The sequence below is a fragment of the Arvicanthis niloticus genome, chromosome 13 (assembly GCF_011762505.2).
Source record: "Arvicanthis niloticus isolate mArvNil1 chromosome 13, mArvNil1.pat.X, whole genome shotgun sequence".
NCBI lineage: Eukaryota > Metazoa > Chordata > Mammalia > Rodentia > Muridae > Arvicanthis > Arvicanthis niloticus.
Genome location: NC_047670.1, coordinates 59,696,670 through 59,721,427, shown reverse-complemented (window position 1 = coordinate 59,721,427; position 24,758 = coordinate 59,696,670). Strand labels below are relative to the sequence as shown.

At 50.6% G+C, this 24,758-nt stretch overlaps 1 protein-coding gene across 1 annotated transcript in view; it reads left to right on the top strand.

Moving 5' to 3' along the window:
• Positions 1 to 4,145: 4,145 nt before the first annotated feature.
• Kiaa0930 (KIAA0930 ortholog) overlaps positions 4,146 to 24,758 on the top strand; it is a 38,076-nt gene continuing 17,463 nt past the window's right edge. The window contains exon 1 of the mRNA XM_034516341.2: positions 4,146 to 4,524. Within this exon, the coding sequence (XP_034372232.1) occupies positions 4,332 to 4,524 (193 nt within the window). The 5' untranslated portion in view covers positions 4,146 to 4,331. The remainder of the gene's footprint in view (positions 4,525 to 24,758) is intronic.

Sequence of the window (24,758 nt, the reverse complement as noted above, 5' to 3'; positions counted from 1 at the left end):
TTGGCGGCCACTGTGTCCTGGCCCAAGCTGCTGCTCTGGTCTGCGGGTCGGGGTTCAGCAAGAGAGAGAGAGAGGACAGACTCGAAGAATGGAGACCAGACAGAGTGTGTTTCAATCCCGTTTATTCTTCAGTCTCTCTTCCTAGTCCAAGTCCCAAGTCTTGAGTTCCTAGTTCCTAGTTCCTAGTTGTACTCAATCTGTTCTCTTCCGAGTGTCTAATGTCTACTCCTACTCCTAGTGTCTGAATCTCTGTTACTCCAAATTGTTCTGCGTTGTACTGTCCTAATTGTTCTGAACTCTCCTGTCTGCCTCTCGCCTTTTATATGTCTCACTTCTAAGCCATGCCTTTAGGTCATGCCTTTAAGTCATGCCCTTAGGTCTTGTCTCTAAATCTGATCTCTAAGTCACACCTTTAAGTCACACACCTTTAATCTCACACACCCAAGGTATCTAAACCAAGATTATCAGAGTGTGCTCAGCTGTTGTAGGCTATTGTAATCCAAGTCTCATGTCAGGGTATATGGCTCAAGATGGCTGCAAAGCTGATAGCCGCTTTCTGCTGAAAGTTGGCTCCCAACACTGAGCAACCGGGAGAACCGGGGGTCATAAGAACATCCTGTCAGGAAGCTGTAAGCTCACACTCCCACCATCCAGCAAGCTCTTGCCCTTAGCAGATTTTCAGGGGAGGAGAGAAGAACACTTGGTAGGCTGGCTATAATCTGCCTACCCTAAGAATTGACTGGTTGCCTTTTTTTCTTTGGAGACCCAATCATAGGCCAACAGGATAGTAAGGTCAGGAGCAACTGGGATTATCCCATCGCTCACCTCATTGTACAGACAGTAAGCAGAGGGTGGAAGAAAAAGGTAGGTGGTATGGGGCTCTTGGTTGAACCAGAGTCATTCCTAAAATGTCTCTAGGTCTCTGGCCACTCAAGAACTAGGAAAAAAAAGTCCATGGGCATTTGTCCTGACTAGCTCTTTGAGTAAGATTATTGCCAAACCAGTAGCGCTAACAATGGAACCACAGACATCACCCCAGTATACTAGGCAGACAGAGAGGCAAGCCCCAAGCAGAAACATGAAAAGTCAAGCAACTGAGCCATTAAAGTGAGTGACGTGTGGCTGATTTCTGTTTCTGCTAAGCGTGGCTTCAGTATCCCAGAGTGAAATGCAGCAGAGGAGAGCAGGCGGGTTCTTCAGTCTGTTCTATAAGTGGAAGGCAGAACAAAAGGAAAAAACCCAGACTGTTTGGACAAAGGTGAATTCAGAATATTTATAACATGTTCTCTCTCTCTTTTTTTGCCATGAAATTAACATTAAATACAACTAAACACATTTATTATCTTATAGACCTATAGGTTAGGAGTCTAACCCAGTAACACGGGACCAACAAGGCATTCACCATTGTCAAATTTTTCTGATAGATTTTGCGTTTTTTTTTTTTAAGTCTTACTGGCTGAGGCTGGCCTCAAACCTACAGTCCTCCACTCCTTTGACTTTGTATACTTTCATGTGTTGCACGTTACAACATACATGAGAGGTGAGAGACAGTTCCCTCCATTCATCATGCAGGTTTTGAATATGGAACTCAGATGGTTGCAGCCACATTAAGCTGTTGAACCATCTCACTGGCCCATGACCCTTGAGCACTGGGATTACAGATGTGCACAGGCGAGCCAGCTTGCAACTAACCACGATCATATTCAACTTGATTTATGTAACATGTATTTAGTGATCAGCACCCAGACCAAGGAACACTGCCTTGGAGCCTGAAAAGTGTGGCTCTCTGGTCCGATGCAAAATATCCCATACCTGTTGCTCAGCGGAGTCTGCACATGGACACTAAGTATTACTGATGAGAATGGAGAAAACCCAAACAACGGTCATGCATTTATTCAACAAATAGGTTCTGGCACCTGTCCTGGAAAGGATGCCAGAGAAGATGGAATGAATTGATTTGGTGCTGGCCCTTTGGAGGCAACTGTGTGGGGCATCGAGAGAGAGGGGTTATGAAGTTGGCTAAGGACATAATGCTTTCGCCAAACTCCTCAGAAGGCTCCCCAAGGGAGGGAGACACAAAGGTGATTATGGTGTTACAGCAGCAAGGGTTCCAAGCAACAGCCTGGCAGTAACGACGTGTAGGCAGCGATGCTGTTTCCCCGGAAGCAAAGGAGTTTCTGAGACCTCACACATGCTGTCTGATGGTCAGTCCCTTCCCTCATCCTCACAGCCAAACTTCAGCTCTCCAGACTCACAGCTGGTCACCTCAGCCTTCCCACTGCATCCTCACTAACAGATGGGGGCCACAGGCCCAGGAGAGAGAAGAGAAAGGCCAGTAAGTCCCTTGATACATACCTTTTTTTTTACAGAGTCCCTCCTGTGCCTGACTCTAGGACAGTGGTTTTTCAACCTGTGGGTCATTTTAGTCCCTATTGTGGGGTTCAATGATCCTTTTATGGGGGTCACCCTAGACCATTGGAAACACAGGTATTTTATATTACGATTAATAACTAGCAAAATTATTGTATATATTTTGTATATATTGTATATATTAATCATATATATTACGATTAATAACTAGCAAAAAGTGGCAATGAAAGTAATTTATGGTTGGGGCTCACCACAACATGAGGAAATGTATTGAAGGATCCCAGCATTGGGAAGGTTGAGTACCACTGTCCTAGGACTATGGAATTAGTCAGACTCAGGCCCTACCCTGAAGGTGACAAGGGAGTGGTACAAATCTCCAGGTGAGGCTCGAACCTGGAGTTAAAGCTGCCTATTTCCTGCTCTGGAGTGGTTTACACACCTTGTGGTCCCAACCCACCTTACTGCTGTTCCTCGGCAGGCCTCTCTCCACTCTCCAGCACACAGCCTGCATTTATTGGGAGCTGGGAATACAGCTGTCAGAAGCCAGGCCTGAAGAATACATGGTGTCTTAGTCAGTTGGAGCTACCGTGGTGAAATGTCACAGACGGGAGGCTTAACACACAAACTGGAGGCTTAAACAGTCGCTTCTCACCATTCTGATGACTGGGAAGCCCAAGGGTGATTTGGTTTCCTTCGACACCTTCTGCAGCTATGCAATGTGATGTCAGGAGGTGGTAAGGGTGTTGTGCAGAGAAATAGAACTGGAGGGGCAGGCAAGGGGTGGAGTTTGTTTGTTTGTTGTTTGTTTTTGAGGAAATGTATTTGAGGACACTGGGATCCAAAGGAGATAGGAGACTGGGGAGAAGGGTATCCCAGACAAGGTGAAGAGTCAGGGCAAACAGAACTTTTTATGCTTAGAATGACTGTAGGACTTGACACTGGAGATGCAGCTGGCTGAGACTACATGGCCACCTACACCGGTCCTGGGAAAGGACCACAGAGTAAGCTTCTGGAGGCTGCTTCCTGGATTTTCCTCTTTTAGCCCAGGGATGGATGCCCAGCTGCACCTTAGCCTTCATTAGGACTACATGCAAGCTGATCTTATCCAGCTCTGGCTTCTACATACCTAGTCAGCCCAGGAGCTACGACAGGGGGCAACTCTCCCATCCCGTGCCCCAGTGTACAGCGGAGGAAACTGAGGCTTCCCACTCTGCACCGTGTCCCCCAGGAGACCACCTTTCGGAGGTGGTAACTTCTTGCTGAGTTCTGTGAAGCAAGTTTTTAGCAGAACCTACTTGGAACGTTCAGACAGAAATAAGCAGAGCTGGTGTGCTAGAGGCTCCAGGGAATGCACAAGGCGGTGACAAAGCGCAAAATCAGTGAGGCATAGAGGGGGCGGCTCAGAGGCGTGACTCTACCGGAGGGAGGTGGGGGGGGGGTAGGGTCGGGAGAAAGTGGACTCAGGGTCCAGGAACACGGGCAGCAGGAAAGGTCAGCAGGCCAAGGAAGGTGTGGGAATGGGATGGGGAGAACGTCGCGCGACAGGTTGGACAGAGGCCGCGGTGGGCGTTTGAAGTTGGCAGCAGCTGGCCGCAAGGAAGTGGGCGGGGCCAGGAGAAGGGGCAGGGCCAGGGACGACTCACCGGCTTGGCCGGAGATAGGGGCGGGGTTTTAGTAGTATGAGGCGGGGCCCCGTGTGTCAGAGGCGGGGAAAGGGCGGGTTTAGGGGCGGGTTCGCGTCGGGGGCGGGGCCTGGGCGGTGTCGAGCAGGCGCGGGCGGGCGGTGGCGGAGCGGTGGTTCGCAGTGCTCCGCGGTGCTCGGAGGTCGGCGGCGGTGGCGACGCGCACAAAAGCGGATTGTGGCTTCACTGGTGCTCGCGGCGGGCGGCAGCGGGGCACGGGCGGCGAGGCGTGTTGGGGGCCCCCGCGGGCGCGGCGCGGGCGATGAGCCGGGGCCCGGCATGGCCTCCGCGCGGCCGCCGGGCAGGGCCTGTGCCTCGGCGTCCGCGCCCGCGGGGCTCCGGGCTGGGCCGGCCGCCTCCCGGGAGCCTGCGGACGGCTGCGAATCGGAGGAGCGTTCGTTGCAGCACATGCTGCGCGCCATAGCCGAGGAGCGCGGACGCCTTAGCCTGCGCCGTGAGGTCTGCGGCCTGGGTGAGTGACGGAGCCGGGCGCGCGCGTGAGTGTCCGCGCGTGTCCACCTCCGCTCGTCCCCCTGTGCTCCCTACCCTCCGTGCATCCCCATCGCCCTGGGTTCTATCTCTCGGGACTCCAAGTCACAGTTTCTTTTCGATACCACAGAACCTTGATGCTTGTGTCTCCACGACTCTCTCTCCCTCTGACCGTCAGGATATCAGGTTCCAGCCCTTTCTTCCTCTTCGTGGTTCTGTAACTCTTCTTCCTTCTCCTGGAAGATCTGGGGGCCCCACTGCTGCTGCAGGGAGTGTGTGCATGAGATTTCAGGAGGCCTTTGAGTTCAGAGTTCAAGGCAGTGTGCCCTGACCACATCCCTAGCCCACATGGAGGACCACGTCTCCTGATTGCTGTAGCCTTTGTCTTTCTGCACCCAAAGGTCCACTTGTTCATTAACTCTACCAGGGACCTGTTGGGCTTCTGCCCCTTGACCTCACACCTACTTAGCACTGGGATCAGGGATTGCTACAGCCTCTCCGGGTGTGATTCTGGTCTAAGGAGTCATTCATCTGCTGGGCGGGGTGGGGGTGTTTCATTGTTTAAAGGGCTTGGAAGGTGTGGGTGGGGTCGTCTTGGATGTGAGGTAATGCATTCATTACTGATGCATTTGCCCAGACCCATGTGGCAGAAGCCCCCTCCTCTATAGTCTTGGGCTTGCCATTTTCTCTACAAAAAAGACCCCTCCCTTCTTCATGTAAGGAATGACTTCATTCTATGCTGTCGTGTCCCCTCACCCCAACCTCCCAGTCAGGGCTTGGGTTCTCTTTGGAGGAAGTAACAGTCTTCTAGATTTAGTCAGTGCTCCAAAGTGGAAGTGCACCCTGGTAAAGCCACAGTAGCAAAGACTGTAACGCTGGGAACCCAGGGTTCCTTGGTAGGCCACGCCCTGGAGGCTTGCTGAAGAGCAGAAGTGAATTTCAATTCTTTTTTTTTTTTGAAGGAGACTTGCTTAGCACCTGATCTTCTTAGGCAGCAGGGGCTAGCCCAGGTCACCTCAGTGAAGTTCTCTTGTCAGACAGGTCCAGCCACCTGGAGGAATAGATAAGGACACAGATTTTAGTGGTTTCTTCTCCAAAAAGGTGTCTAGAGAATAGTTTGTAGCTGATTTAAAATATCCTTATTAATGAACTCAGTGAACATGTATTTGAGCTCCTACTGGGTGCCCACCTGTCAGGGCCAGCTGTCACCTGGCACACAATGTCTGAATTGGGGAGGGTCTGGGCAACCATCTGTTGCAAGCCCCTCAGCCCTGTGACCTCAGCAGCTCCAGGTAGCCCCTTCACACTTCCCTCTGCACACACCTCTGCTGTCCTTGACCTGAGAGCATCATCACCCCTGTTATAATATAGCCTCTACTCCTAGACAGCCTGCAGGGCCTTTCCCTTAGAGCGATCCATCATCCCAAGTTCCTAACCTTCCCTAGGTTTCAGTACATGCCAGGTGCTCTGCACGTGCTCTGTCAGTTCAACTCTAACACAATACCACTTTTGCCAAGCAGGAATATAATCTGTCAGCCATGAGGAGCCCTGTTCAGCGTCACCCAATGAGGAAGTGGCATAGCTGGCTAACCACTGGCTCGTATGACCCCAGAGCTTCGCCACATCCCCAGCCAGGCCTTCTCTGCCTGTTAGTTCATACAGTGACCAGCTCATCGCTTCTCTCCTAGTCTTCAGAGCCCCCCTTATACACCAGGCTTCCTCCATTACCTAGATTCTAGACTCTAGTGTTCTGATGTTCTGGATGGCAGTGCATGCTGGCGTTTCTTCTGCATGGGAAGCTGCTCCTGCTCACTTGCTCCTCGGACATTGCAAGTTCTCCTTTGAGTCTCAGCTCCTAGCTATTGCCTGGAACCCATCCTCCACAGCCGTCACATAGCCCTGTCTCCTCTGTTCTAGACAACTGGTGCGACTGTGGCATTGTAATGAACTGTGTGGCTGTCCCTTCAGCTAGTCATCAAGAGCCACGAGGGCATTGCGCAGTTCTCCTGTTGGTGCCTAGCATGGGGACACATATAGAACATGTGCTTGGTAAACATATAGGAAACAAGTGAAGCATTTGCCTGCTGGCATACGGACGGTGTGGATGGTCAAGGGGAATGGAGCCTTTGCCTCTTAGAAGAGCCTGGAGGTGCAGGCCTGACAGGGACATGGCTTGATAAGTTACTTTTTGGGCTGCTGTGATAAACTACCTAACAAAAGCTACTTAGGGAAGGAAGGGTTTGTTTTGACTCAAAAATCAAGGATAGCGTTCATCATGGTAGCTGGTGCTTGAGGCCACTGGTCACATGGCATCTGCACTAGGAGACACACACACACACACACACACACACACACACACACACTGGCACCCAGCTCATGTCATGTTCTTTCGATTCAGTCCAGAACCCTATGGGATGGTGCTGCCTGTATTCAGGGCAGGTCTCCCCACGTGGGTTAACCCAGTCTAGATAATCCCTCAAAGACTTGCCCAGAGGCTTGTTGTTTCTTAAGTGATTCTACATCCTGTCGAGCTGATGGTAGATATCTGTGACAGGCCTAATGGCTGGCCCACACACCCAGAATGTAGGAACTCAGCAGAACTGGGTCAGAGTGCTTTATACCAGCCATGTCGTCAGTTACCCTCTCAGCCTGTGGGACAACGTTAAGTTTTTGCTTTTGTGTTTCTGTTTTGTCCTCTGGCTTCCATCTTGTCATGCTCACTTTCCAGCTGTGACAACCTGTTGGGTATTTGAATAGATTTATTAGTATTGAGACTCGAACCTAGCATCTCATGTGTGCTAAGTACTTGCTTTATCTTATCACTGAATGACATCCACCATCCGTTATGAGTTTAGGTGTTTGAGTAAAACTTGTTACTCAGAGCTATGCTGTGGCCTCGAAGGCTGTTGTTTTTCCTCCAGAGGTAGTTCTGAAGGTGTCCAGGGAGCCTGGGAAAGCTGGCCTGACTGAATCAGTGTCTGATTATGATGGGATGAAGCTGCTGGCCCCACCCACATAAAGATGGTCACTTGGCCCCGGGGATGAAAGGCGTTTTTTGTAGCTCTGCACCTGATTTCTTACTCACTTCCACAATGGCCTCTACAGTAGAAACGTTTTTTTTTTTGAGTGCTGGCTGAGTGCCAGGTCTTGAAGCTGGCCCTTACTTCATTGTAGGACACGGTCTCTGAGGGGAGAGCGGTATACAGGTAATTGCTAGGTTAAGTAAAACCCTGCTGGAAGCAGCCAAGATTGTGGCTGCCTATGCAAGATTTTGATGTTCCCACAGGAAACTGCTTATGGCTCTGCAGTTCCCATGGAGTTCTGGTCACCCTGACCTGGGGTGAGTCAGAGGGTTCAGTGTCCATGCATATGATGCTGCCGTCTGGAAGCCCATTGCTTCTCCTAGGAGTGGGGCTTCTCCTAAGCCCTGGATGGTAGCATAGGCAGGTCCCTTCTTAAGTAGGCAGTATGCTTTATCAACCAGTGTGAGTTTGCAGGGGCCCAGGTCTTGCTGCTTGCCTTTGTCTCTGTCTTGGCTGAGTGTCTTTGGAGGCCTCTTGCCTGGGTGTTAGACTCGCTGCATGGTAGATGGTGGTGGGGGTGCTCCCCGTTCATAGGTCAGGAGGAATGTGTTGTGTTCATCCTCTGTTTATCCTAAGTGTGCCTAAGAGGTGGGTCTCACGCCCCTGCCTGGAAACAGGTCTGGGGGCGGGGGATAGTATTGTGCCCTCAACCACAAGGGTAGAAACTGGCAGGATGCATCCAAATTTAGGTTCTGCACAGAGCAGAGGGCCACCCAGACCTATCCTTAGAATGCCAGCAGCTCTGCCAGGTTGGCACACAACGTTGCTTGGCTGAGATAGACCCAGGAAAGGATCACAGACAAGAGCTAGAGTTGCTGGGCTGCCCAGGGGAGGCGCCTGTGAATTATATTGGTCTCTGGGCAGACCTGAGGCTGGGAGGGGCTGGTGGGAGGAGCAGATGCTGGGAAGTTTGGAGGGGGCTGTGAGAGTTGAGGTTGGAACAGTGGTTTGGGTTGAGTGTCTGAGAATTTGGTACTTCCCAAGACTAGCCTCTGGGAGTTGTGTGGGCATGGCTTTGGGCCCAGGCAGGTGCTACCTCACAGAACTCTGCACACAGTGTGCCATAGGTCAGATGCCCTTGCAACTGTAGCATTTACTGTAGCAGCTCCTGTGAGGGAGGCTCTGCCATCACCCTGGTTCACAAGGTGGAAGCTGTACTTCAGAGAGATGGGCTCTCTTGAGGTCACAAACCTAGGAGGCCTGGCCAACTCGAGCTGAGGCCATTGAGAGGCAACCTGGAGAAGGTTCAAGAAAGATGAAGGAGGGAAGGACCACTGCCTGCAGTGAGCCCGTGTCCAACTGTGTCACAGGTTCCTGGAACTGCTTTTTGAATTGGGATGAGTCTTGTGCACCCCTAGCTGACCCTGTGGCGTTTTTCTAGGTAGTTATAGCTGGGAGTAAGTCGTGGCTGGGGATTCCGTGGGAGATAATAGCTGGAGGGAGGACCATGGGGACCCTGATCACATACCTCCTTTATGTCCTGACTGTTAAAAATAAAAAAAGAGAGACATAGGGATTATATAGAAAAGCAGCAGGTAGGAAATGTGTCGTGGTGTGCACAGGCTCCGCATACGATTGTGTGGAGCCACTGCCGGCTGAGCCTGTGAGTGTCTGTTGGGACATCTGCCCATAGGGTTTATTTTAGGATCTGGAGATAGACTTGGTAAGAAAGGAAAAGTGATCCCAAGAGTTGGAGGGGGCTAGTGAGCTGAGGGAAAAGCCTCTACAGTGACAGGCTTCTTGTTCTGAAGTTCAGGCTGGCATGCAGTCACTGGAAAAACTATCTTGGAATGACAGTAACCCATCACCCCAGTGGCAGTTAGCTGGTTGTGGGCCAGCGTGATGGGAGGAAGTGTTCCTGTGCAGTGGTGGCAGTGCCGTTTTTCAGTTCCTGGGCCTATTTTAAGGCCTGTGATTCTGGCTTCTGCTAGTTCCTAGGGCTGGAGCAACTTTGAGGCTCTTGTGAAGTAGAAACCCTGTGCCCTTCAGGGGCACCTGCGGGCTCTGGGCCTTGGGCTCTAAAGAGGCCAGCTGCAGGGCTGGCCATAGCCAGCCTTCTCGGTGTCACCAGGAGTGGGTAAGATGCTGCCCTGCCCTGCTCTGTGGCTTGGCTGAGTCATTTCCCACCCTCTGGCTGGCTTCCTTCTGACCTGGAGGGTCCCTGTCCCCTTCACCAAGTTGGTCAGGCTCCTGAGTATCAGCTAAGCCACAAGGCCACTGAAGAGAAGCCTCACAAAGGGTCCTCCAAGTCACCAAAGAACCTAGCTAATTTTAAAAAGCTAGTTTTTCTGGGCATGGAGGCATACCCCTTTAATCCTAGCACTCAGAAGGAGGAAAGCAGATCTCTGTGAATTCTAGACCAACCAGGGCTACATGGTGATATTCTGTCAAATAAACAAACAAATAAACAAGTAAAATAGTTTTTTTTTCTTTAAAAAAAAATAAAGCAAATTTTCTGGGTGCAGTGGTATGAAACTATACTGCAACCATAATGACAGAACCTTGAAGGCAGGAGGATTACTTTGAGTAAGGCTAGTCCAATGTATACAGCAAGTTTTAGACTAGCCTGGGCTACTTAGGAGACCAGTCATTCATATATATATAATCATATCACTACCCATAGTTCCTGTACCCAGAGACACCTCGCCTCCCAGAGACACCTGGCCTTCCAATTTTTTCAAAACCTTTAAATTCTGTATGGAAAATTTTTTATTCATATTTTCACTTAATATCCCTGAAACATATACCCCCATTGTTCAAACTACAAATATTTTAAATTAAAAAACACAACAACAGGCCAGGCGCTGGTGGCGCAGGCCTTTAATCCTATCACTTGGGAGGCAGAGGCAGGTGGATTTCTGAGTTCAAGGCCAGCCTGGTCTACAGAGTGAGTTCCAGGATGGCCAGGGCTACACAGAGAAACACTGTCTCAAAAAACCAACCCCCCCCCAAAACAAACAAACAAACAAAAAACAAACAGACAAACAAAAAACCCCAACAGTTGAATGGCTGATTGGTTTCATATTGTTAGTAGCTTAGCTTGGCTTCACAAATCGGTTTCTGTATGGATCCTAGCAGCCCGGGAGGCCATTCTTGGAGTCTAACCTCAAAGGGCCAGTAGCTAGAGGACAGATGCTTGCCAAACTCACAGGGAAATGGTTTAAACCAGTGGCACAAAGCAGAAAGGAAGGTGAGCTGTGGTGTGTGAGAGGAGCCTGAGAAGCGCCTGCACTGAGTGGGCGAGGAGCTGGCACCAGATGAGGCTCCCACCCAGGCACCTTGTTGGTCTGGGATTCTTCAGTCTCTTTGTTACCTGAGCTATCTTCACCCAGGAATCTCAGACTTGCTCCTGCTTCTGGAGGCTCAGAGCCTCTTGTTCCCAGCTAAGGATAGTGAGGTCTGGGAGCTGGACCTCTGAGCACTGCCCAGGCTGGCTCCCCATACACACCTGCACATCCATTTGGCCCCTCCTACACTGCATGCCCACCAGTACCCAGCAGCAGCTGCCCGCCCCTTCTACTCCTGCTTCCACCTCTTACAGCTCATCCGGCAGCTAAGTGGGCAACCTTGGAAGGCGTGCCTCATTCCATCCTTGAAACTCCCTGAGAGATAGGGATGCCTTTCATATTTTATAGAAAACCTGACAACAAAGGATGGGGCCCACAGCATTGAGTGGTGTTTTGTCATCTTGGGTTTGCATGACCTCAGCTTTCCAAGGGACAGAGTTATCAACCTGACTGAGCAACTGCCAGGTCCCCTGGTGAGGTAGATGCACTGAGCTTGGATTCCAGGGTAGGCTGCAGGGCTGCTTCACAATGGATTTGAAAGTCTCCTCAGCCATGTTCTGACTGGATATATCTTCCTGAACATTCCAGATGTCCCTACCCCTGGCCTTATACCTGCAGCTTCTTATGTGGAACACCCTTCCTCTGCAGACCAGCCGGCTTCTGTGCCGAGCACATAGTGTGGGCTCATGGGCTGGGACATATTGGCCTGGGCTGGGACACTGGGCAGTTGCCGCTCTTAATCCAGTGGTGGTACTGACTCAGCCCAGCTCCCCAACCAGCCTCCCTGCCTTAGTTTACCTACTTATTACTACACTGTGCTGGGTTCCCTGCCCACTGTGTCAGCTCACCTTTGGACAGGGCCACTATTGGGAACATGGTGTGTGTGTGTGTGTGTGTGTGTGTGTGTGTGTGGCATTGCTGTGTGTGTAGGCAGATGTCTCATCACTAAGCTGTATTCCTGCCTCCCTGGAAACTTTAAACCCAATGTGCTCACTACTCATGTCCCCCAAGGTGTGAGTTTATTCCATGGCCCTGGAGTCTCTGCTGTTAGCATGTTTTCTGTGTGATCAGGACAATACTCAGGGTTGGTGCCTACTGATCTGTCTGTCTACCAACCTCTTCCCCACTTCACAAATGGGGCCACATGCCACTGAGGCTCACAAGTGGACAGATGTCTGTGATGCTTCCCTGGCCCAGTTGCCACCCCTGTTTCTTTCATAAGTGGTCTTTCCTCACCCCTCTCCCTGTCTGCCATCATTCTGAGGGTCAGGCAATCTGGAGGCTCCCTCTTGGGCCTCTTGTCCCATCAGGGTTGGATGGGTTAGGGAATACCTAGGTGGAGCTCATGAGATGACCTTCCAGGCGTGCTTCCAGGCTCCTAGTGTGAGCCAGGTAGCAGGATGTTCTGGAAATCTGGTATGCAGCAGGAAGATCTTGAGATACAGCCAGCCTAGCCTTGACCCCAGCACGGGTGGTGGGACAGGTACAGGAGGCCTTAAGGGGATCCCGACTGGCTCACACAGGACATGGCCATGAGAGCTAGCAAGAGCAGAAATGCCTGGCCCTAACTACTCCCTCCTGGATCCCCATTGGGCATGTGAGGAGCCCGACACCCGTTGGTGGTAGGTGAAATTTCCTTATTTTACACACGGGCAAAAAGGACCACAGTATGTACACACAGAGAGAGCTCCAGGATTTTACAAGGCAGAGTGAAACAGGGATGTATCAGCTGGATGGTGTCCCTGGGATATCCAGACACTGGGGTTGAGAGGCCTGTTTGGGCTTGTAGGTTTGGAGTTGTCTAGCCAGTGGAGGACCCTCTGTGTAGTCCAGGCTTACAGAAGAGACCCATCAGCTCACTGTAGTATCTTCTTCCTCCTTAGTCTTCTTTTTGTGTGGATATGTGTTTATGTGATTGTGTATACACAGCACGTGTGTATGAATGCCTGTGAAGGTCAAGAGTCAGCTGGAGGTATCTTTCCCAGTTACTCTCTACCTTTGTTTTTGAGACAGGTTTGCTAACCAAACCTAGAGCTCACGTATTTGGCTGGGTTGGCTGGCCGGTGAGCTTCGGGGAGCTTCCTGTGCCTGCCTCTCTAGTACTGCGTTCACAGTCTCCATGTCAAGCTTTTTCTTGGGTGTTTGGGAATGAAACTAACTTTCTTTCTTTCTCATTTATTTATTTACTTATTTATTTAGTGACAGGGTTTCTCTGTGTAGCCCTGGCTGCCATGGAACTCATTCTGAAGACCTGGCTGGCCTCGAACTCACAGAGATCTGCCTGCTTCTATCTCCAAGTGTTGGGATTAAAGGCGTGTAGCCAGCTGGAGATAAGCTCTTATGCTTGTGTAGAAAGCACTTTTCTGACTGAGCTGGCTCCTCAGCTCCAGATCTTAGTGGGCAAGGGAGGACACAACCCCCTAGTTGGCTTTAGGGTTTATTTATCTGTCTGAGAAAGGGTTGTGGTATTTATGTAGAGCAGGCTGCCCTTGATCTTATGGCGATCCTCCTACCTCATCCTGCTCAGGACTGGGTTGATTATAGGTGTGAGCCACTACATACTCGGCCCTGAGGCTTTAAGATGCTATTTAATGTTGCTGCCAAATGAATAGTGTCTGCTTGAAACATGGCAGGAGGTGGAAGGGGGAGCGGGGTTCATCTTTGCTGGATGGTGGTGCTGTTACTGTCTATGGGAAACCCTAGTGTCTGGGTGGGCTTTGAATGTGCACAGTGCTTTCCATACTTGGCTGAAAGAACCCAAAATGGTCTTCTCTCAACAGCTGGGATTACCTGTGGACTGTAGGCAAAGCCTAGCCTTTACCAAGGGCTGTCAGCTCTATGCATGTCTTCACCCCAGACTTGCTGTCCCTGTAGTTGACGGCACAGACATTCAGTAGTAGACAGGCTGTGATTGAGGTGGCTTTGGGCTGAGCTCGGGTCTTCTTTGTAAGACATTGCTTCATAGGTTTCTTTGTGACAGCAGCCCAAGAGACCTTTGTGCCCGAGAGAGTCTCGCCTTCTACAGTTCCTGCCCATCCATCCCACATATTTTTGTTTATTTATTTTTTTTACACAATGCAGCCCAGGCTCATCTCAAACTCACTATGTAGCTGAGGATGACTTTGAACTTGTGATCACTCTCTACCTCTGGAGGGCTAGGATTCCAGCTATGACCTATCACACTGGGTTCTGTGTGTTGCCAGGGTGCATCCCGAGGCTTTGCACATGCTAGGCAAACACTCGCTATACCTCCTGAGCCATAACCCCACCCTCCAGTGTGTATCTGCGTGTGTGGCTGTTACTGCTGTCTGCCTTGTGCAGCTCACAGTAGCTGAGCCAAGGATGCTGAGCTAAACTGTGAGTCGCCCTGCCTCCAAGAACATGGAGAGGGAGGGGCCTGAGCAGGAGGTGTCTTTGACACCTGTGATGTTTTCCCATTGCCCTGTGTCCTGTCCATGCCATTGTGGGACCTGCCCTGATATCCCCAGGCATCCAGACCTCCCTAGTGATGTAGACAATGAACAATGTTCTCCCATCTTAGGAATATTGCTTGAGATCCCAGTATTGAAAGCAGGTTAACACAAGAAAAACATACAGGCTTATTGGGGGTACGTTTCATGTGACTCAGAGTCCCCCTCAAGATGATGGGCTAAAGCTGTCTGTTTCATGCTATGTTGGTTCTTGGTACAGTGTACACCTGTACTCTCAACAGTTGAGAGGTGAGACAGAAGGATTTCTGCAAGTGGGAGGCCAGCCTTGGCTACAGAGTAAGAGCCAGTCTCAAACAAATGAAGCACAAAACTAGTCTTAGGAAAGGTAGTTGGACAAAAATACGAATTGATGTCAGTAAAATGGCCTCTTGGTCTTGGAAAGTGCTAGAGTGTGGGAAGTTAACTTAGACAGATTCCATCTTTACAGCTATGGTGAAGTCGGCCATGCTGGGGTGAGACTGCTTTGGGGTAACCTATGCTTTGTAGGTAAGTCCAATAGACTCATTGGGTCCTCAAGCTGGACTTGGGTGGAATGGTCCTTGGGTTTGTCTTGGGGCCTTATAAGGAAGGGGGAAACACTTGTTTCTTCTTCTCACATAACCTCTGTGTGTCCACAAGCCCAGAAGTGGCCTTCCTTGCCCCATGTTCACTCAGTGATTCAGGCTTCTGTGGTGTTGCTGGGCAGTCACCTGTCTCCATCGGCCTGGCCCACAGCAGCTACCTGTCGGCTCTGCTGGTCTCCCCTTTCATGACTTCTTGATGCCTACAGAGCAGAAGGCCTACTACGTGTAGTGATCCCCGCTCCTCTCATGACTCGGGGTTCCTGGAACCCTTTCCCTCTGATCTCCTTCTACCTGGAACTGCCTGTTGGATAGCCTCAGCCTCAGCCTAAGGCCCTTTTGTAGCCAGCCTTTTCTCAACTCTGCAGAAACTGGCCTCCACTCCTTCCTTCTGTCCCCAAGGACAAGATTCCTGCCACCAGGCTTCTCTGTCGTCCCTTCCCCCGCCCCGCCCCTTCCAGTGTCATCGCCACTGCTCTACTGTGTCCCTTCCTTGCACTGCCACCTCGGTAGACAGTGCCACAGCTCACTCCCCCAGGAACTCAGAATGAGCGGGTGTGGGACTGTATTGGGTGTTGAGCTGGTGACAGGGGCCTCTTGAGTGGAGAGGGTGTCAGGTCTTGGGGAGCTGGCCTTTGAGTGAGGTATCCTTCTGAATACAGCCACAGGAAAAGAGATTTCTTTGATTCAGGGTGAGATGGGCTACAGCTGCCTACCTTCGGGGAATGAGGGGCAGACAAGAGCCTGTGGGGACTGTGGGGACTGTGGGGACTGTGGGACTGGGGTTAGTTCCTTCCTCTCAACTCTGAGTTTCCTCTTCTGCAGATGAGGAGCAGGCTACACTGCTGAAGTACTAAGGCATCTGTTTGAAACCTGTTATTCTCCCTCCCTCCCTCCTTCCCTCCTTTAGACAGGGTTTCTCTGAGCAGACCAGGCTGGCCTCAACCTTAGAGACTTCTTGCCTCTGTCTCCTGAGTGCTGGCATTAAGGTGTGTGCTGCTACCACTGGCACTGCCTTTGGCCATCAGGAGTGCCACCATGTGTGTGTTGGTGGGGGGGGGGGGGTTTCAGGGACAGCAGACAGGAAGGAAGACAAATGATAGGCACACTTCTACCCTCTGCATCTGGGAACTGCGTCCTTGCTGTCTTACCAGCCTGAGAGAGCTGGAACTCCGCATCTGGAGCCTCAGGCAGAGGGAGAGCCATGGCTGGCCTGCTTGGGCTGCTGACTCAGGGGATCCTGACTCTGCCAGGCAGGGAGGTGGAGCTGGGATTCCAGAGTATTCCCACCCCCTCCCCTCAGTTCTCCTGGGAGTCCTCTCCCCACAGGGAAACTGGTGGGATGAATCAGCCTCAGCTGGTGCTGCAGCTGCGATCAGCTGATGTCATCCTCATCCAAGGGCTGTGTCAGGGGAGCCTGTGTGCACCCAGGAGAGTTCTCTGAGCTTGCTGGAGAGCTCTGAGCAGCACAGACCTCTCCTTGACCTGTGCTTTCTGCTGAAGTACTAGGACATCTGTTAGAAACCTGTTATATATTCTCTCTCTCTCTCTCTCTCTCTCTCTCTCTCTCTCTCTCTCTCTTCCTCAAACAGGGTTTCTCTGCATCTTTTCTGTAGGGAGTGTGACCCCCGTTGTCACATGGAGTGGGACTTAGGGGGATTGGGACAGTTATTCAGACTCTCATAGCAGCAGGGACATAACTTTCCTGGACTTGGAGCTGTGACCTGTCCATTCTCATACTTGGATACATCTGTATCAGAGGAGCCTTTGATGCCCTACTCTTTCCTGGGTGGCCCTCTGCTGGATTGGCACACAAGGAAGTACCCAGCCCCTGGTTTCAGAGGGTGGGTAGTCCCAGAAGTCAGAGAAGAGGAGGGATCTGAGAGAGTTGGTGATGGAGTGGAAGAGGAAGAGGAAGTTGCTTGCAGTGGATTGAATGAGCAACGAGGAGCCTGCTAGGACCACTGGGCAGTGGGGAGGTGTGTCTGGGTTTGTTTTCCTCCTAAAGGGGATGCCTAGGTGACTGTGAAGTCAGGGAAAGACCTAGGGCTTGGAGAGCACATGGGATCTGCCTGGATCTGGAGGTGCACAGAGTCCTGTTTTGTGTGGCAGTTCTGTAGCCGGCCACACGGAAAAAGCTTAGTGTCCTTGGGCTTACAGAACCTGCAGCAGGTGCTGGGTGCAGTATAGACAAGATACAGCTGCAAGGATGGAGCCAGAGCCTTGCACAGAGCAGGGTGAAGAAATGAATGAAGAGTGAAGCCCACATCCCCAGCCTGGCTGCTGGCTGCTGCACCTGTCAGGGAGTGGCTGCTCTGGCTGGGGAGGGTGGGCTTCTGAGGTTCTGCCCTGTAGTGCCTGAGTGGAAGCCAGAGGAGGAGGGAACAGTGAGGAGTTCATGAAAAAATAACCTCCAGCCTAGCGGGGTGGAGGTGCTGGGGTTGCTGGATCACAGATCCCATTGGGCCATAGTGTGCTGTGAAGGGTTGTGGAGCTAGCTTTCTATGTGGAAACAAACGCTGCCATCATGGTGATCTCCAAGTTGGGGGTTTGTATCTAGAGACCTCCCAGTTTGTGAGATGTTCCAGGGAACATCACCGTGGCCTGGAGGCAGGCTCTGGGTGGTGATGTGGCGGGTGCCGTGCCACACTGGTCATGTGGGTAATTTTGTGGCATTGCCGCTGCAGAGAAAGCATAAAGGACAGCTTTGTGGGATCTGGAATCCTGCAGGCAGCCCCAGAGGAAGCCCACACACTCACAGGCATGGGGCAAGCTGCAGACTCTGAGCATCAGCCACTTGCTAGGCAGCCTGGACATCAGCATCCGGTTTCCTAACCGAGGTGGGTGGGTTTGAAAGGAGTTCCCAGGGTTTTGAGGATCTTTGTTGTATTCTTGCTGAAGGTGGTTTGGGCTGTGTGTAAATTTGCCTTCGTGTCTCTGAGAATGTACCATATGGTCATGTGTCTAGGGTTACATTTGCTGGCTGCCTTCAGTGGCCTCTGTCCAGCAAGATGCAAGTACCCTCACAGATAGGAAGTAAGAAATCACCATGACAAGACTGGGGCAAGGGGCTGAAGGTGTGGCTTTGTGTCAGATGTATGTGGCAGTGGTCTGATCCTGCCACAAAGCAGCAGTGGCAGGCCTGGCTGGCAGTGACTCAGGTCTTGAGCCTCAGTTTCTCGTCATGTGAATAAAAGTCCATAGTAGATGCTGTGAACATCAGAGTGGGAACTCAGAAGGGATCTAGCCCCAGGGTGCAGGTAGCACTTACATGTCTGGGAAGGTGCTACCTATCAGAGGCAGCCTGGAGTTGGGGATGAGTGGGCAGACAGACCCTAGGAGCTGAGGACATACTACTCTCACAGGTCACAGCTACTCTCATGGTCACAGCTACTCTCACAGGTCACAGCTACTCTAACAGGTCACAGCTACTCTCACGGGTCATGTGGTGAGAGAGCCTGAACTTCCTGAAGAAGATGCTGAACCAGCTCAGCCTGATTTGGCCATCCGAGTCATCCACACTCCGCTTCCCTTGGGACTGCTCATGTGGAACCCGACTGACCAGTCCTTCATCCAGGGCCCCATCAGGGCAGCCTGGCTTGCTAGGACAGCTTCTTTGTGCTTTGTGCCCCAGGGAACGAGGGCCCTCAGTACCCAGGCACAAGATGATAAAAGGCCTATTGAGGCCACAGAAGCCTATTCATCCTGCCCAGGGGACCAAGGGCCAGCCTTGGACTCTTGTCAAAGACAGTCAACCCCCTAACCTCTGCTGTTGGGAGGTATCCAGAACCCAGCAGAGTCCATTGCTGACCAGGTGCACTCTCGAGAGGACCTTGTCCTTGCAGCCCACAGTTGGGTCCAGGCCAGGTACTAGCATGCACATGCCACAGCAGAGAAACACTGGCTCAGTGCCCCTACCCTTCACCAGACTGTTTAGAGATTTATCATTGGAGGGTAAACACCAACCAGCAGCCAGAGTGCCCGTGAGGTCTGCCCTCAAGTTCCAGTTCCTTACTACATTGGGCTAGCAGGCTTTCCCTGTCCTCCTTTGGTCCAGGCTTCTCTGCAGTGGTCTTGAATGCAGCTCCAATAACTTCTGCTCGCTCTTTGCCTACTTAGCCTATAGTTCAGCCTGGAGCTGAACACCCTTCACTGAAGAGCTGCTGGCAGCTAGACCAGGGTCCAGCCCTCATCCCCTGCTGGGCTACGAGCGCCATCTGCCAGCAGCCTGAATGTACTTGGGGTACTCCACACCATGCAGGGGTAGGTGCTTGGTGGAACTGGGTTCATAGTCCTGCAGGGGCCAACTGTGCTCCTGGGCAGGCTCTCCGTGTACAGCATCCCTGCCTGTAACAACAATAAACCTGCTGATGGAACTGTGCCGGCAGGGAAGCTTAGCATGGTGCCCGGCATTTAGGAAGCCTTAAGTTGTTTATGAACATGTGACAGAAAACCGGGAACAGGAAAGAGCCACACGACTCCACTGCTCCAGAGCCTCTGTGGACATTTGGATTTTTTTTCAGTCTTGCTATGCATTACAAACAAAAACAAAATGCCATGTTTTCATATGTATTTATATATTTCAGTTTCTGTGTTCTGGGTCTCACTCCTGATGTAAGCAATTTTCTAGTAATTAAGTAGCATTAAGTTCTGGCATTTGCTAACTGTAGTTGCTAGAAATGTCTTGGTCTCTTGTTATTCTGTGTGTGTGTGTGTGTGTGTGTGTGTGTGTGTTTGTGTGTGTGTGTGGTGTGTGTGTGTGTGTGTGTGTGTGTGTGGTGTGTGTGTGTGTGTGTGTGTGTGGTGTGTGTGTGTGTGGTGTGTGTGTGTGTGTGGTGTGTGTGTGGTGTCTGTGTGTGTGGTGTGTGTGTGTGTGTGTGTGTGTGGTGTGTGTGTGTGTGTGGTGTGTGTGTGTGTGTGTGGTGTGTGTGTGTGGTGTGTGTGTGTGTGGTGTGTGTGGTGTGTGTGGTGTGTGTGTGTGTGTGTGTGGTGTGTGGTGTGTGTGGTGTGTGTGTGTGTGGGGGGGGTGTGGTGTGTGTGTGTGTGTGTGTGTGTGTGTGTGTGTGTGTGGTGTGTGTGTGTGTGTGGTGTAGGCCACCACACAGGAAACAGTGTTGGTGTTGGATGTCTTCTTTAGTTACCCTCTATTTTTTGAGACAGGGCCCCTTACTGAATCCCAGCTGACCTGTCCAGACTGGCTGGCCAGCAAGCCCCAGGGATTAGCCTGTCTCACATCCCAGTGCTGGGACGGAATACCCACACTGTCACATCTGTCTTTTTTATGTGGGTTTGGAGGGAGTTGTCTTGCTTTTGTGGCAAGTACTTCACCGACTAAACCATCTCCAGAATCCCTGTCTTGGTTCCTTTTGTTTGACTTTTAAGTTAGGGGTCTTACCGTGTAGTCAAGGCTGGCCTCTAATTCTCAATCCCCCTGCCTCAGTCTCCTGAATGTTGGGATCATATATAGACAATATGTCCAGCTATTTTGGTTTATTTTTTTCAGATCAATTTAAGATATAAAATTCAAAATATATAAGATGATTTTTTAAAAAGATGTATTTATTTTTAATGTGGATTGGTGTTTTGACTGCAGTATGTCTATGTGCATGTGTCAGATCTCCTGGGACTGGAGTTACAGGCAGTTGTGAGCTGCCATGTGGGTGCTAGGAATTGAACTCAGGACCTCTAGAAGAGCAGCCTGTGCTCTTAACCACTGAGCCTTAATCTCTCCAGCCCTTGTAGGACAATTCTTAATGAAAAAACAAGTGTGGGGCATAGCTTAGTAGTAGAGTGCTTGGCTCAATACTCACAAGGCCCTGGGTTTGACCCAAGACCATCCTCTGCCAAAACCCACAGATTTTAAGGGCCATCGAGATCATTGGCTCAGTAGGTAAAAGTGTTTGCTGACAACCTGAGTTCGGTCCCTGAAACCCACATCATAGAAAGAGAGAAGTGGCTCTCAAACGCTGTCCTCTGACCTTCACACAGGGGCTGTGGCATACCCCACCTCAGATTTTAAAAAAGACACACCAAGTCCTCGGGTCACTACTTTTCTTGTTGCTGTGGCACTCAAAGCAACCTAAGGTTTGAGCTTAAGGAGAGTCAGGATTCATGATCTGGGAGCTGGGGTGTGACGTCGCCGAGGGACGTGAGTGCTCACTCAGCCACCCTTCAGGAATGGGAATTGAACTTGATTGATTTCCCAGCATCTCTATGATCATGTTTAATTTCTCTCTTGAACTATAAATAGATGTGAATACATGGATAGACCTAATGATTAGATTGTTATTGTGCTGTTAATTAAATCCTACCTAGCCATTTGCATGTTCTTAGTGATAAATTTGTTGTTATTTTGAGTCAGGGTTTTATATAGTGTCAGCTGGTCCTGAATTTATCATATAGCCTTGGATGACCTTGAGCTTCTGATCCTTTTACCCGTATGCTGGGATTACGGCTACTAGCCACTACGCCTGGTCTGCATTTAAGATTTTCATGTCGATCCCTGTGACTGTGATTGGCTGGTGGTTTTACTGAGTGTGTGTGCCCAGGTGTGTTGCCTTGAACAGTGGCCCTCTTCCAAAGCGTGTGCAGGTTTCATGGGCTCTAGTAACATGTGAGAAGCTGGCATTACATGTGAGCTGATGGCTGCGTCCCTAGCCATTACAGCAACATGGCAGTCCTTACCTAGATGGTTTCCTGGGTGCCTGTTCAGTACCTCAAGCATCTTGTGAAGTCTTCTCCGTGGCAATTGCGGGAGTAGACATCCTTCTCTTAATCTTGCTGATGGAGAAGCTGAAAGGTTGAGTCACTTACACAAACAGGCAGCAGGCAGCATGGACCAAGTCTATTTTAACTGGTTCCACAGAGGCTGCCTTAACTCTGAACTGAGACGGGCAGCACATGAAAAGCCTCAGAAGGTAGCCTCTTCCCTTCCTTTTCAGTAAGTATAGTTTGAGGGATCTCCTCTGTGGAAAATAGTTGGCGTCTGTAGAATTGGCCCTCTACAGGGAAGTGAATCCACAGACCCTGGCACAGGAAGTAGACTGCCCCCATGATTGTGTATATTACCTGAAGCTCTGAGCACTTTGGGGTTCAGTGCCTGCTGTGGGCACCTACAGTGCAGGGAGAGCAGAGCTGTTCTTGAGGGCTCAGAGGGTAGGGAGAGTCAGCTGTTGACCAGGAGACCCCAGGAACTCCTTAGGTTCCTGATTTATCAGCTAGAACAGTGGTTCTCAGCCTCTGGGTTGCAACACCTTTGGGGGTTGAACAAGGCCACCTTAGATCATCAGAAAACATTCTCATAACAATAGCAAAATTACAGTTGAGAAGTAGCAACACAAATAATGTTATGGTTGAGGGGTCACCACAGCATGAGGAACTGTAATAAAGGGTCGCAGTGTTAGGAAGGCTGAGCGGCGCCATGCTAGAAGAATCTGGCTCTGTGCATGTCTCTTTGTGGGATATTGGAAAAAGCAAGTTCTGTTTTGAGGGGCTGGGTTTGAGTTTCAGCTCTTCAATCTACCATCAAATCACCAATTTCTGAGGTCCTGTGTTGAAAAAAAGAGGCAGGTTTAGGGCTGGGAGTGTGGCTCGTTTATTAGTGTTTATGTAGTGTGCATGATGCCCTAAGTTTGATGCCCAGCACTGCATAAACCTGATGTGGTGCCCTACGCCTATCTTGTCCACACTTGTCAGGTAGAGGGAATTCAAGGCCATTTCTGTTCTCGAGTCATAGCAGTGGGAAGGCCAGCCTGGCCCATATAAGACGCTGTCTCAGTAAAAAGAAAAGAGCTGGCCGAGTGTCTTACCACTCGGGAGGAGGAAGCAGGCTGATCTCTGTGAGTTCAAGGCCAGTCTGGTCTACATAGCAAATTCCAGGACAACCAGGGCTCTGTAGAGAGACTCTGCTTTACTTCCCATGACCCCAGTGTGTGTGTGTGTGTAAAATGTCCGTGTGTGTGTGTATACACACATACATACATTCATTTATATACATATTTATACATAGTGTGTGATAGTGTAGCCCTAAGTTTGACCACACATACACACACATACACACACACACACACACACACACACACACACACACACACACACACACACGGCTGCTTTCACACTATGCTGAGGTTTTCCAAAAGTTGACAGGGGTTCTGAAGTGGTAGTAAGATGGCAGTGGTCCATGAATTGTAGGGGCGGGGCACACACACCCTGTCATTCTCCCCTTCTCAGCCACGTACTGTGAAGCTGCTGCTGTTGTCAGTCACCTCACTTGTCATGTGTTGGGCCCATTCAAGAAGTGTTCACGAACCCCAAAAGACCACCCAGGAGCCGATTCCGATGCAGTCGCACTCGGGTCTTTATTCAAGTGTGAGTTTGGGCTCACCGCTGTCACTGATGCAGCAGAACGGGAGGGTGAAGCCTGAGCCCAGGTTCAAGCAAACAAGCAAGGGGGGTTCTAGCTAGGCATACATTCGACTGGGGGGGTTTTATGGAATTTGTTGCCCTTTAAAATGATTGGCTGGTGCTGGGAGCCAAACCATAAACGTTAGAACCTTGACTTCTGCTTTCCTCACAGTTGGTGGTTGTTAGGGAGTGACCTGGAGACTAGTGCTACGTGCAGGCTTGTTGGTTAACTCGAGTTCTAAGATGGAGCCTGAACCCAAGATGGAGTTGGCAGACCATCTCTCAGATGCACAGTGAGGCAGAGAGCCTGCTGCTACAGAGACAGAGAGAGAATACTAGGGTCAGGGAGGCCCAGGCCTGGTGCTTACCCCAGTGTGTGCCCTCTCTCCACCTGTAGAGGACCCATCAGTTTAGGAGAATCAGAAATTGCTGGGCAGAAAAAAACAACTGGTCCACAGCCCCATTTGGAGCCAACTATTACGTTATAATATTTTTATGCCTTCCCAGTGAGAGATCAAGCACACAGATGTTAATAAAGAAAGAACTCTGCAAGCGACCTGTTCTGGGTAATGCACAGAAGGGAACCGGTTCTAAACGGAAATCCTTGCTTATGCAGGGGCATGGCCCCAAGTTATACTTCGAACAGTTACCCATGCTCCACAGAGACAGAAGCTCCAAAGTCTGGTTGTCTGGACAAATGAGGGAGATGTGCAATGTAGAAATACTGACATAGTTATCCTGAGACAGACCGGGGCTGCTTTTCCTGGACTATTACCAGGGTCATCATGCCTGCCTGGCAGAATTATACTCTTCCAGATACAAGGCACAGAGCTTAATTAGTGTTATCAGCCAGGCTGTCTTCTCTAAACTGCCGGGCAGACGCTCCTTTAGGTAAATTTTACTTTGGTGTAACCTAATAATTTCTAAGCAAGTTTCCAGCCCCCATTTCCTCCTTTAGCTCGAGTCTGTTCTTACCTAATTATTCATCGGTCCTATTTAGTGAGTTTGTTGCTTGCCCCACATCAATGCCTGACAGACAGATTTCCAGCTGGGAGGGAACAGGGTGGCAGACACTCGGCTCCTGTGTCCTCAGATGGTAAACAACAGATCTGTCTAAGGGGATGTTGGTCTCCACAACACCACAGACAGATATCAGAATTCCCTCACAGGTCGGAGAGGTCTGGTTCTCAGGGCTATGTTCTGTGTTTGGGCATGAATGCATCTGATACTAGTGAGCCACTCTTAAATAAAATGCCTTAGACAGAACTCATCATTAAACAGGTTGTGACTTGATTGCTTGGTGACAGAGTGACCAGAGTCACTCTCTTGGTCCTAGACTGCCTGCCTCTGTAGGTCCCCAGGAGCAAGGAAAACTGACTCATTGCTGTCCTTC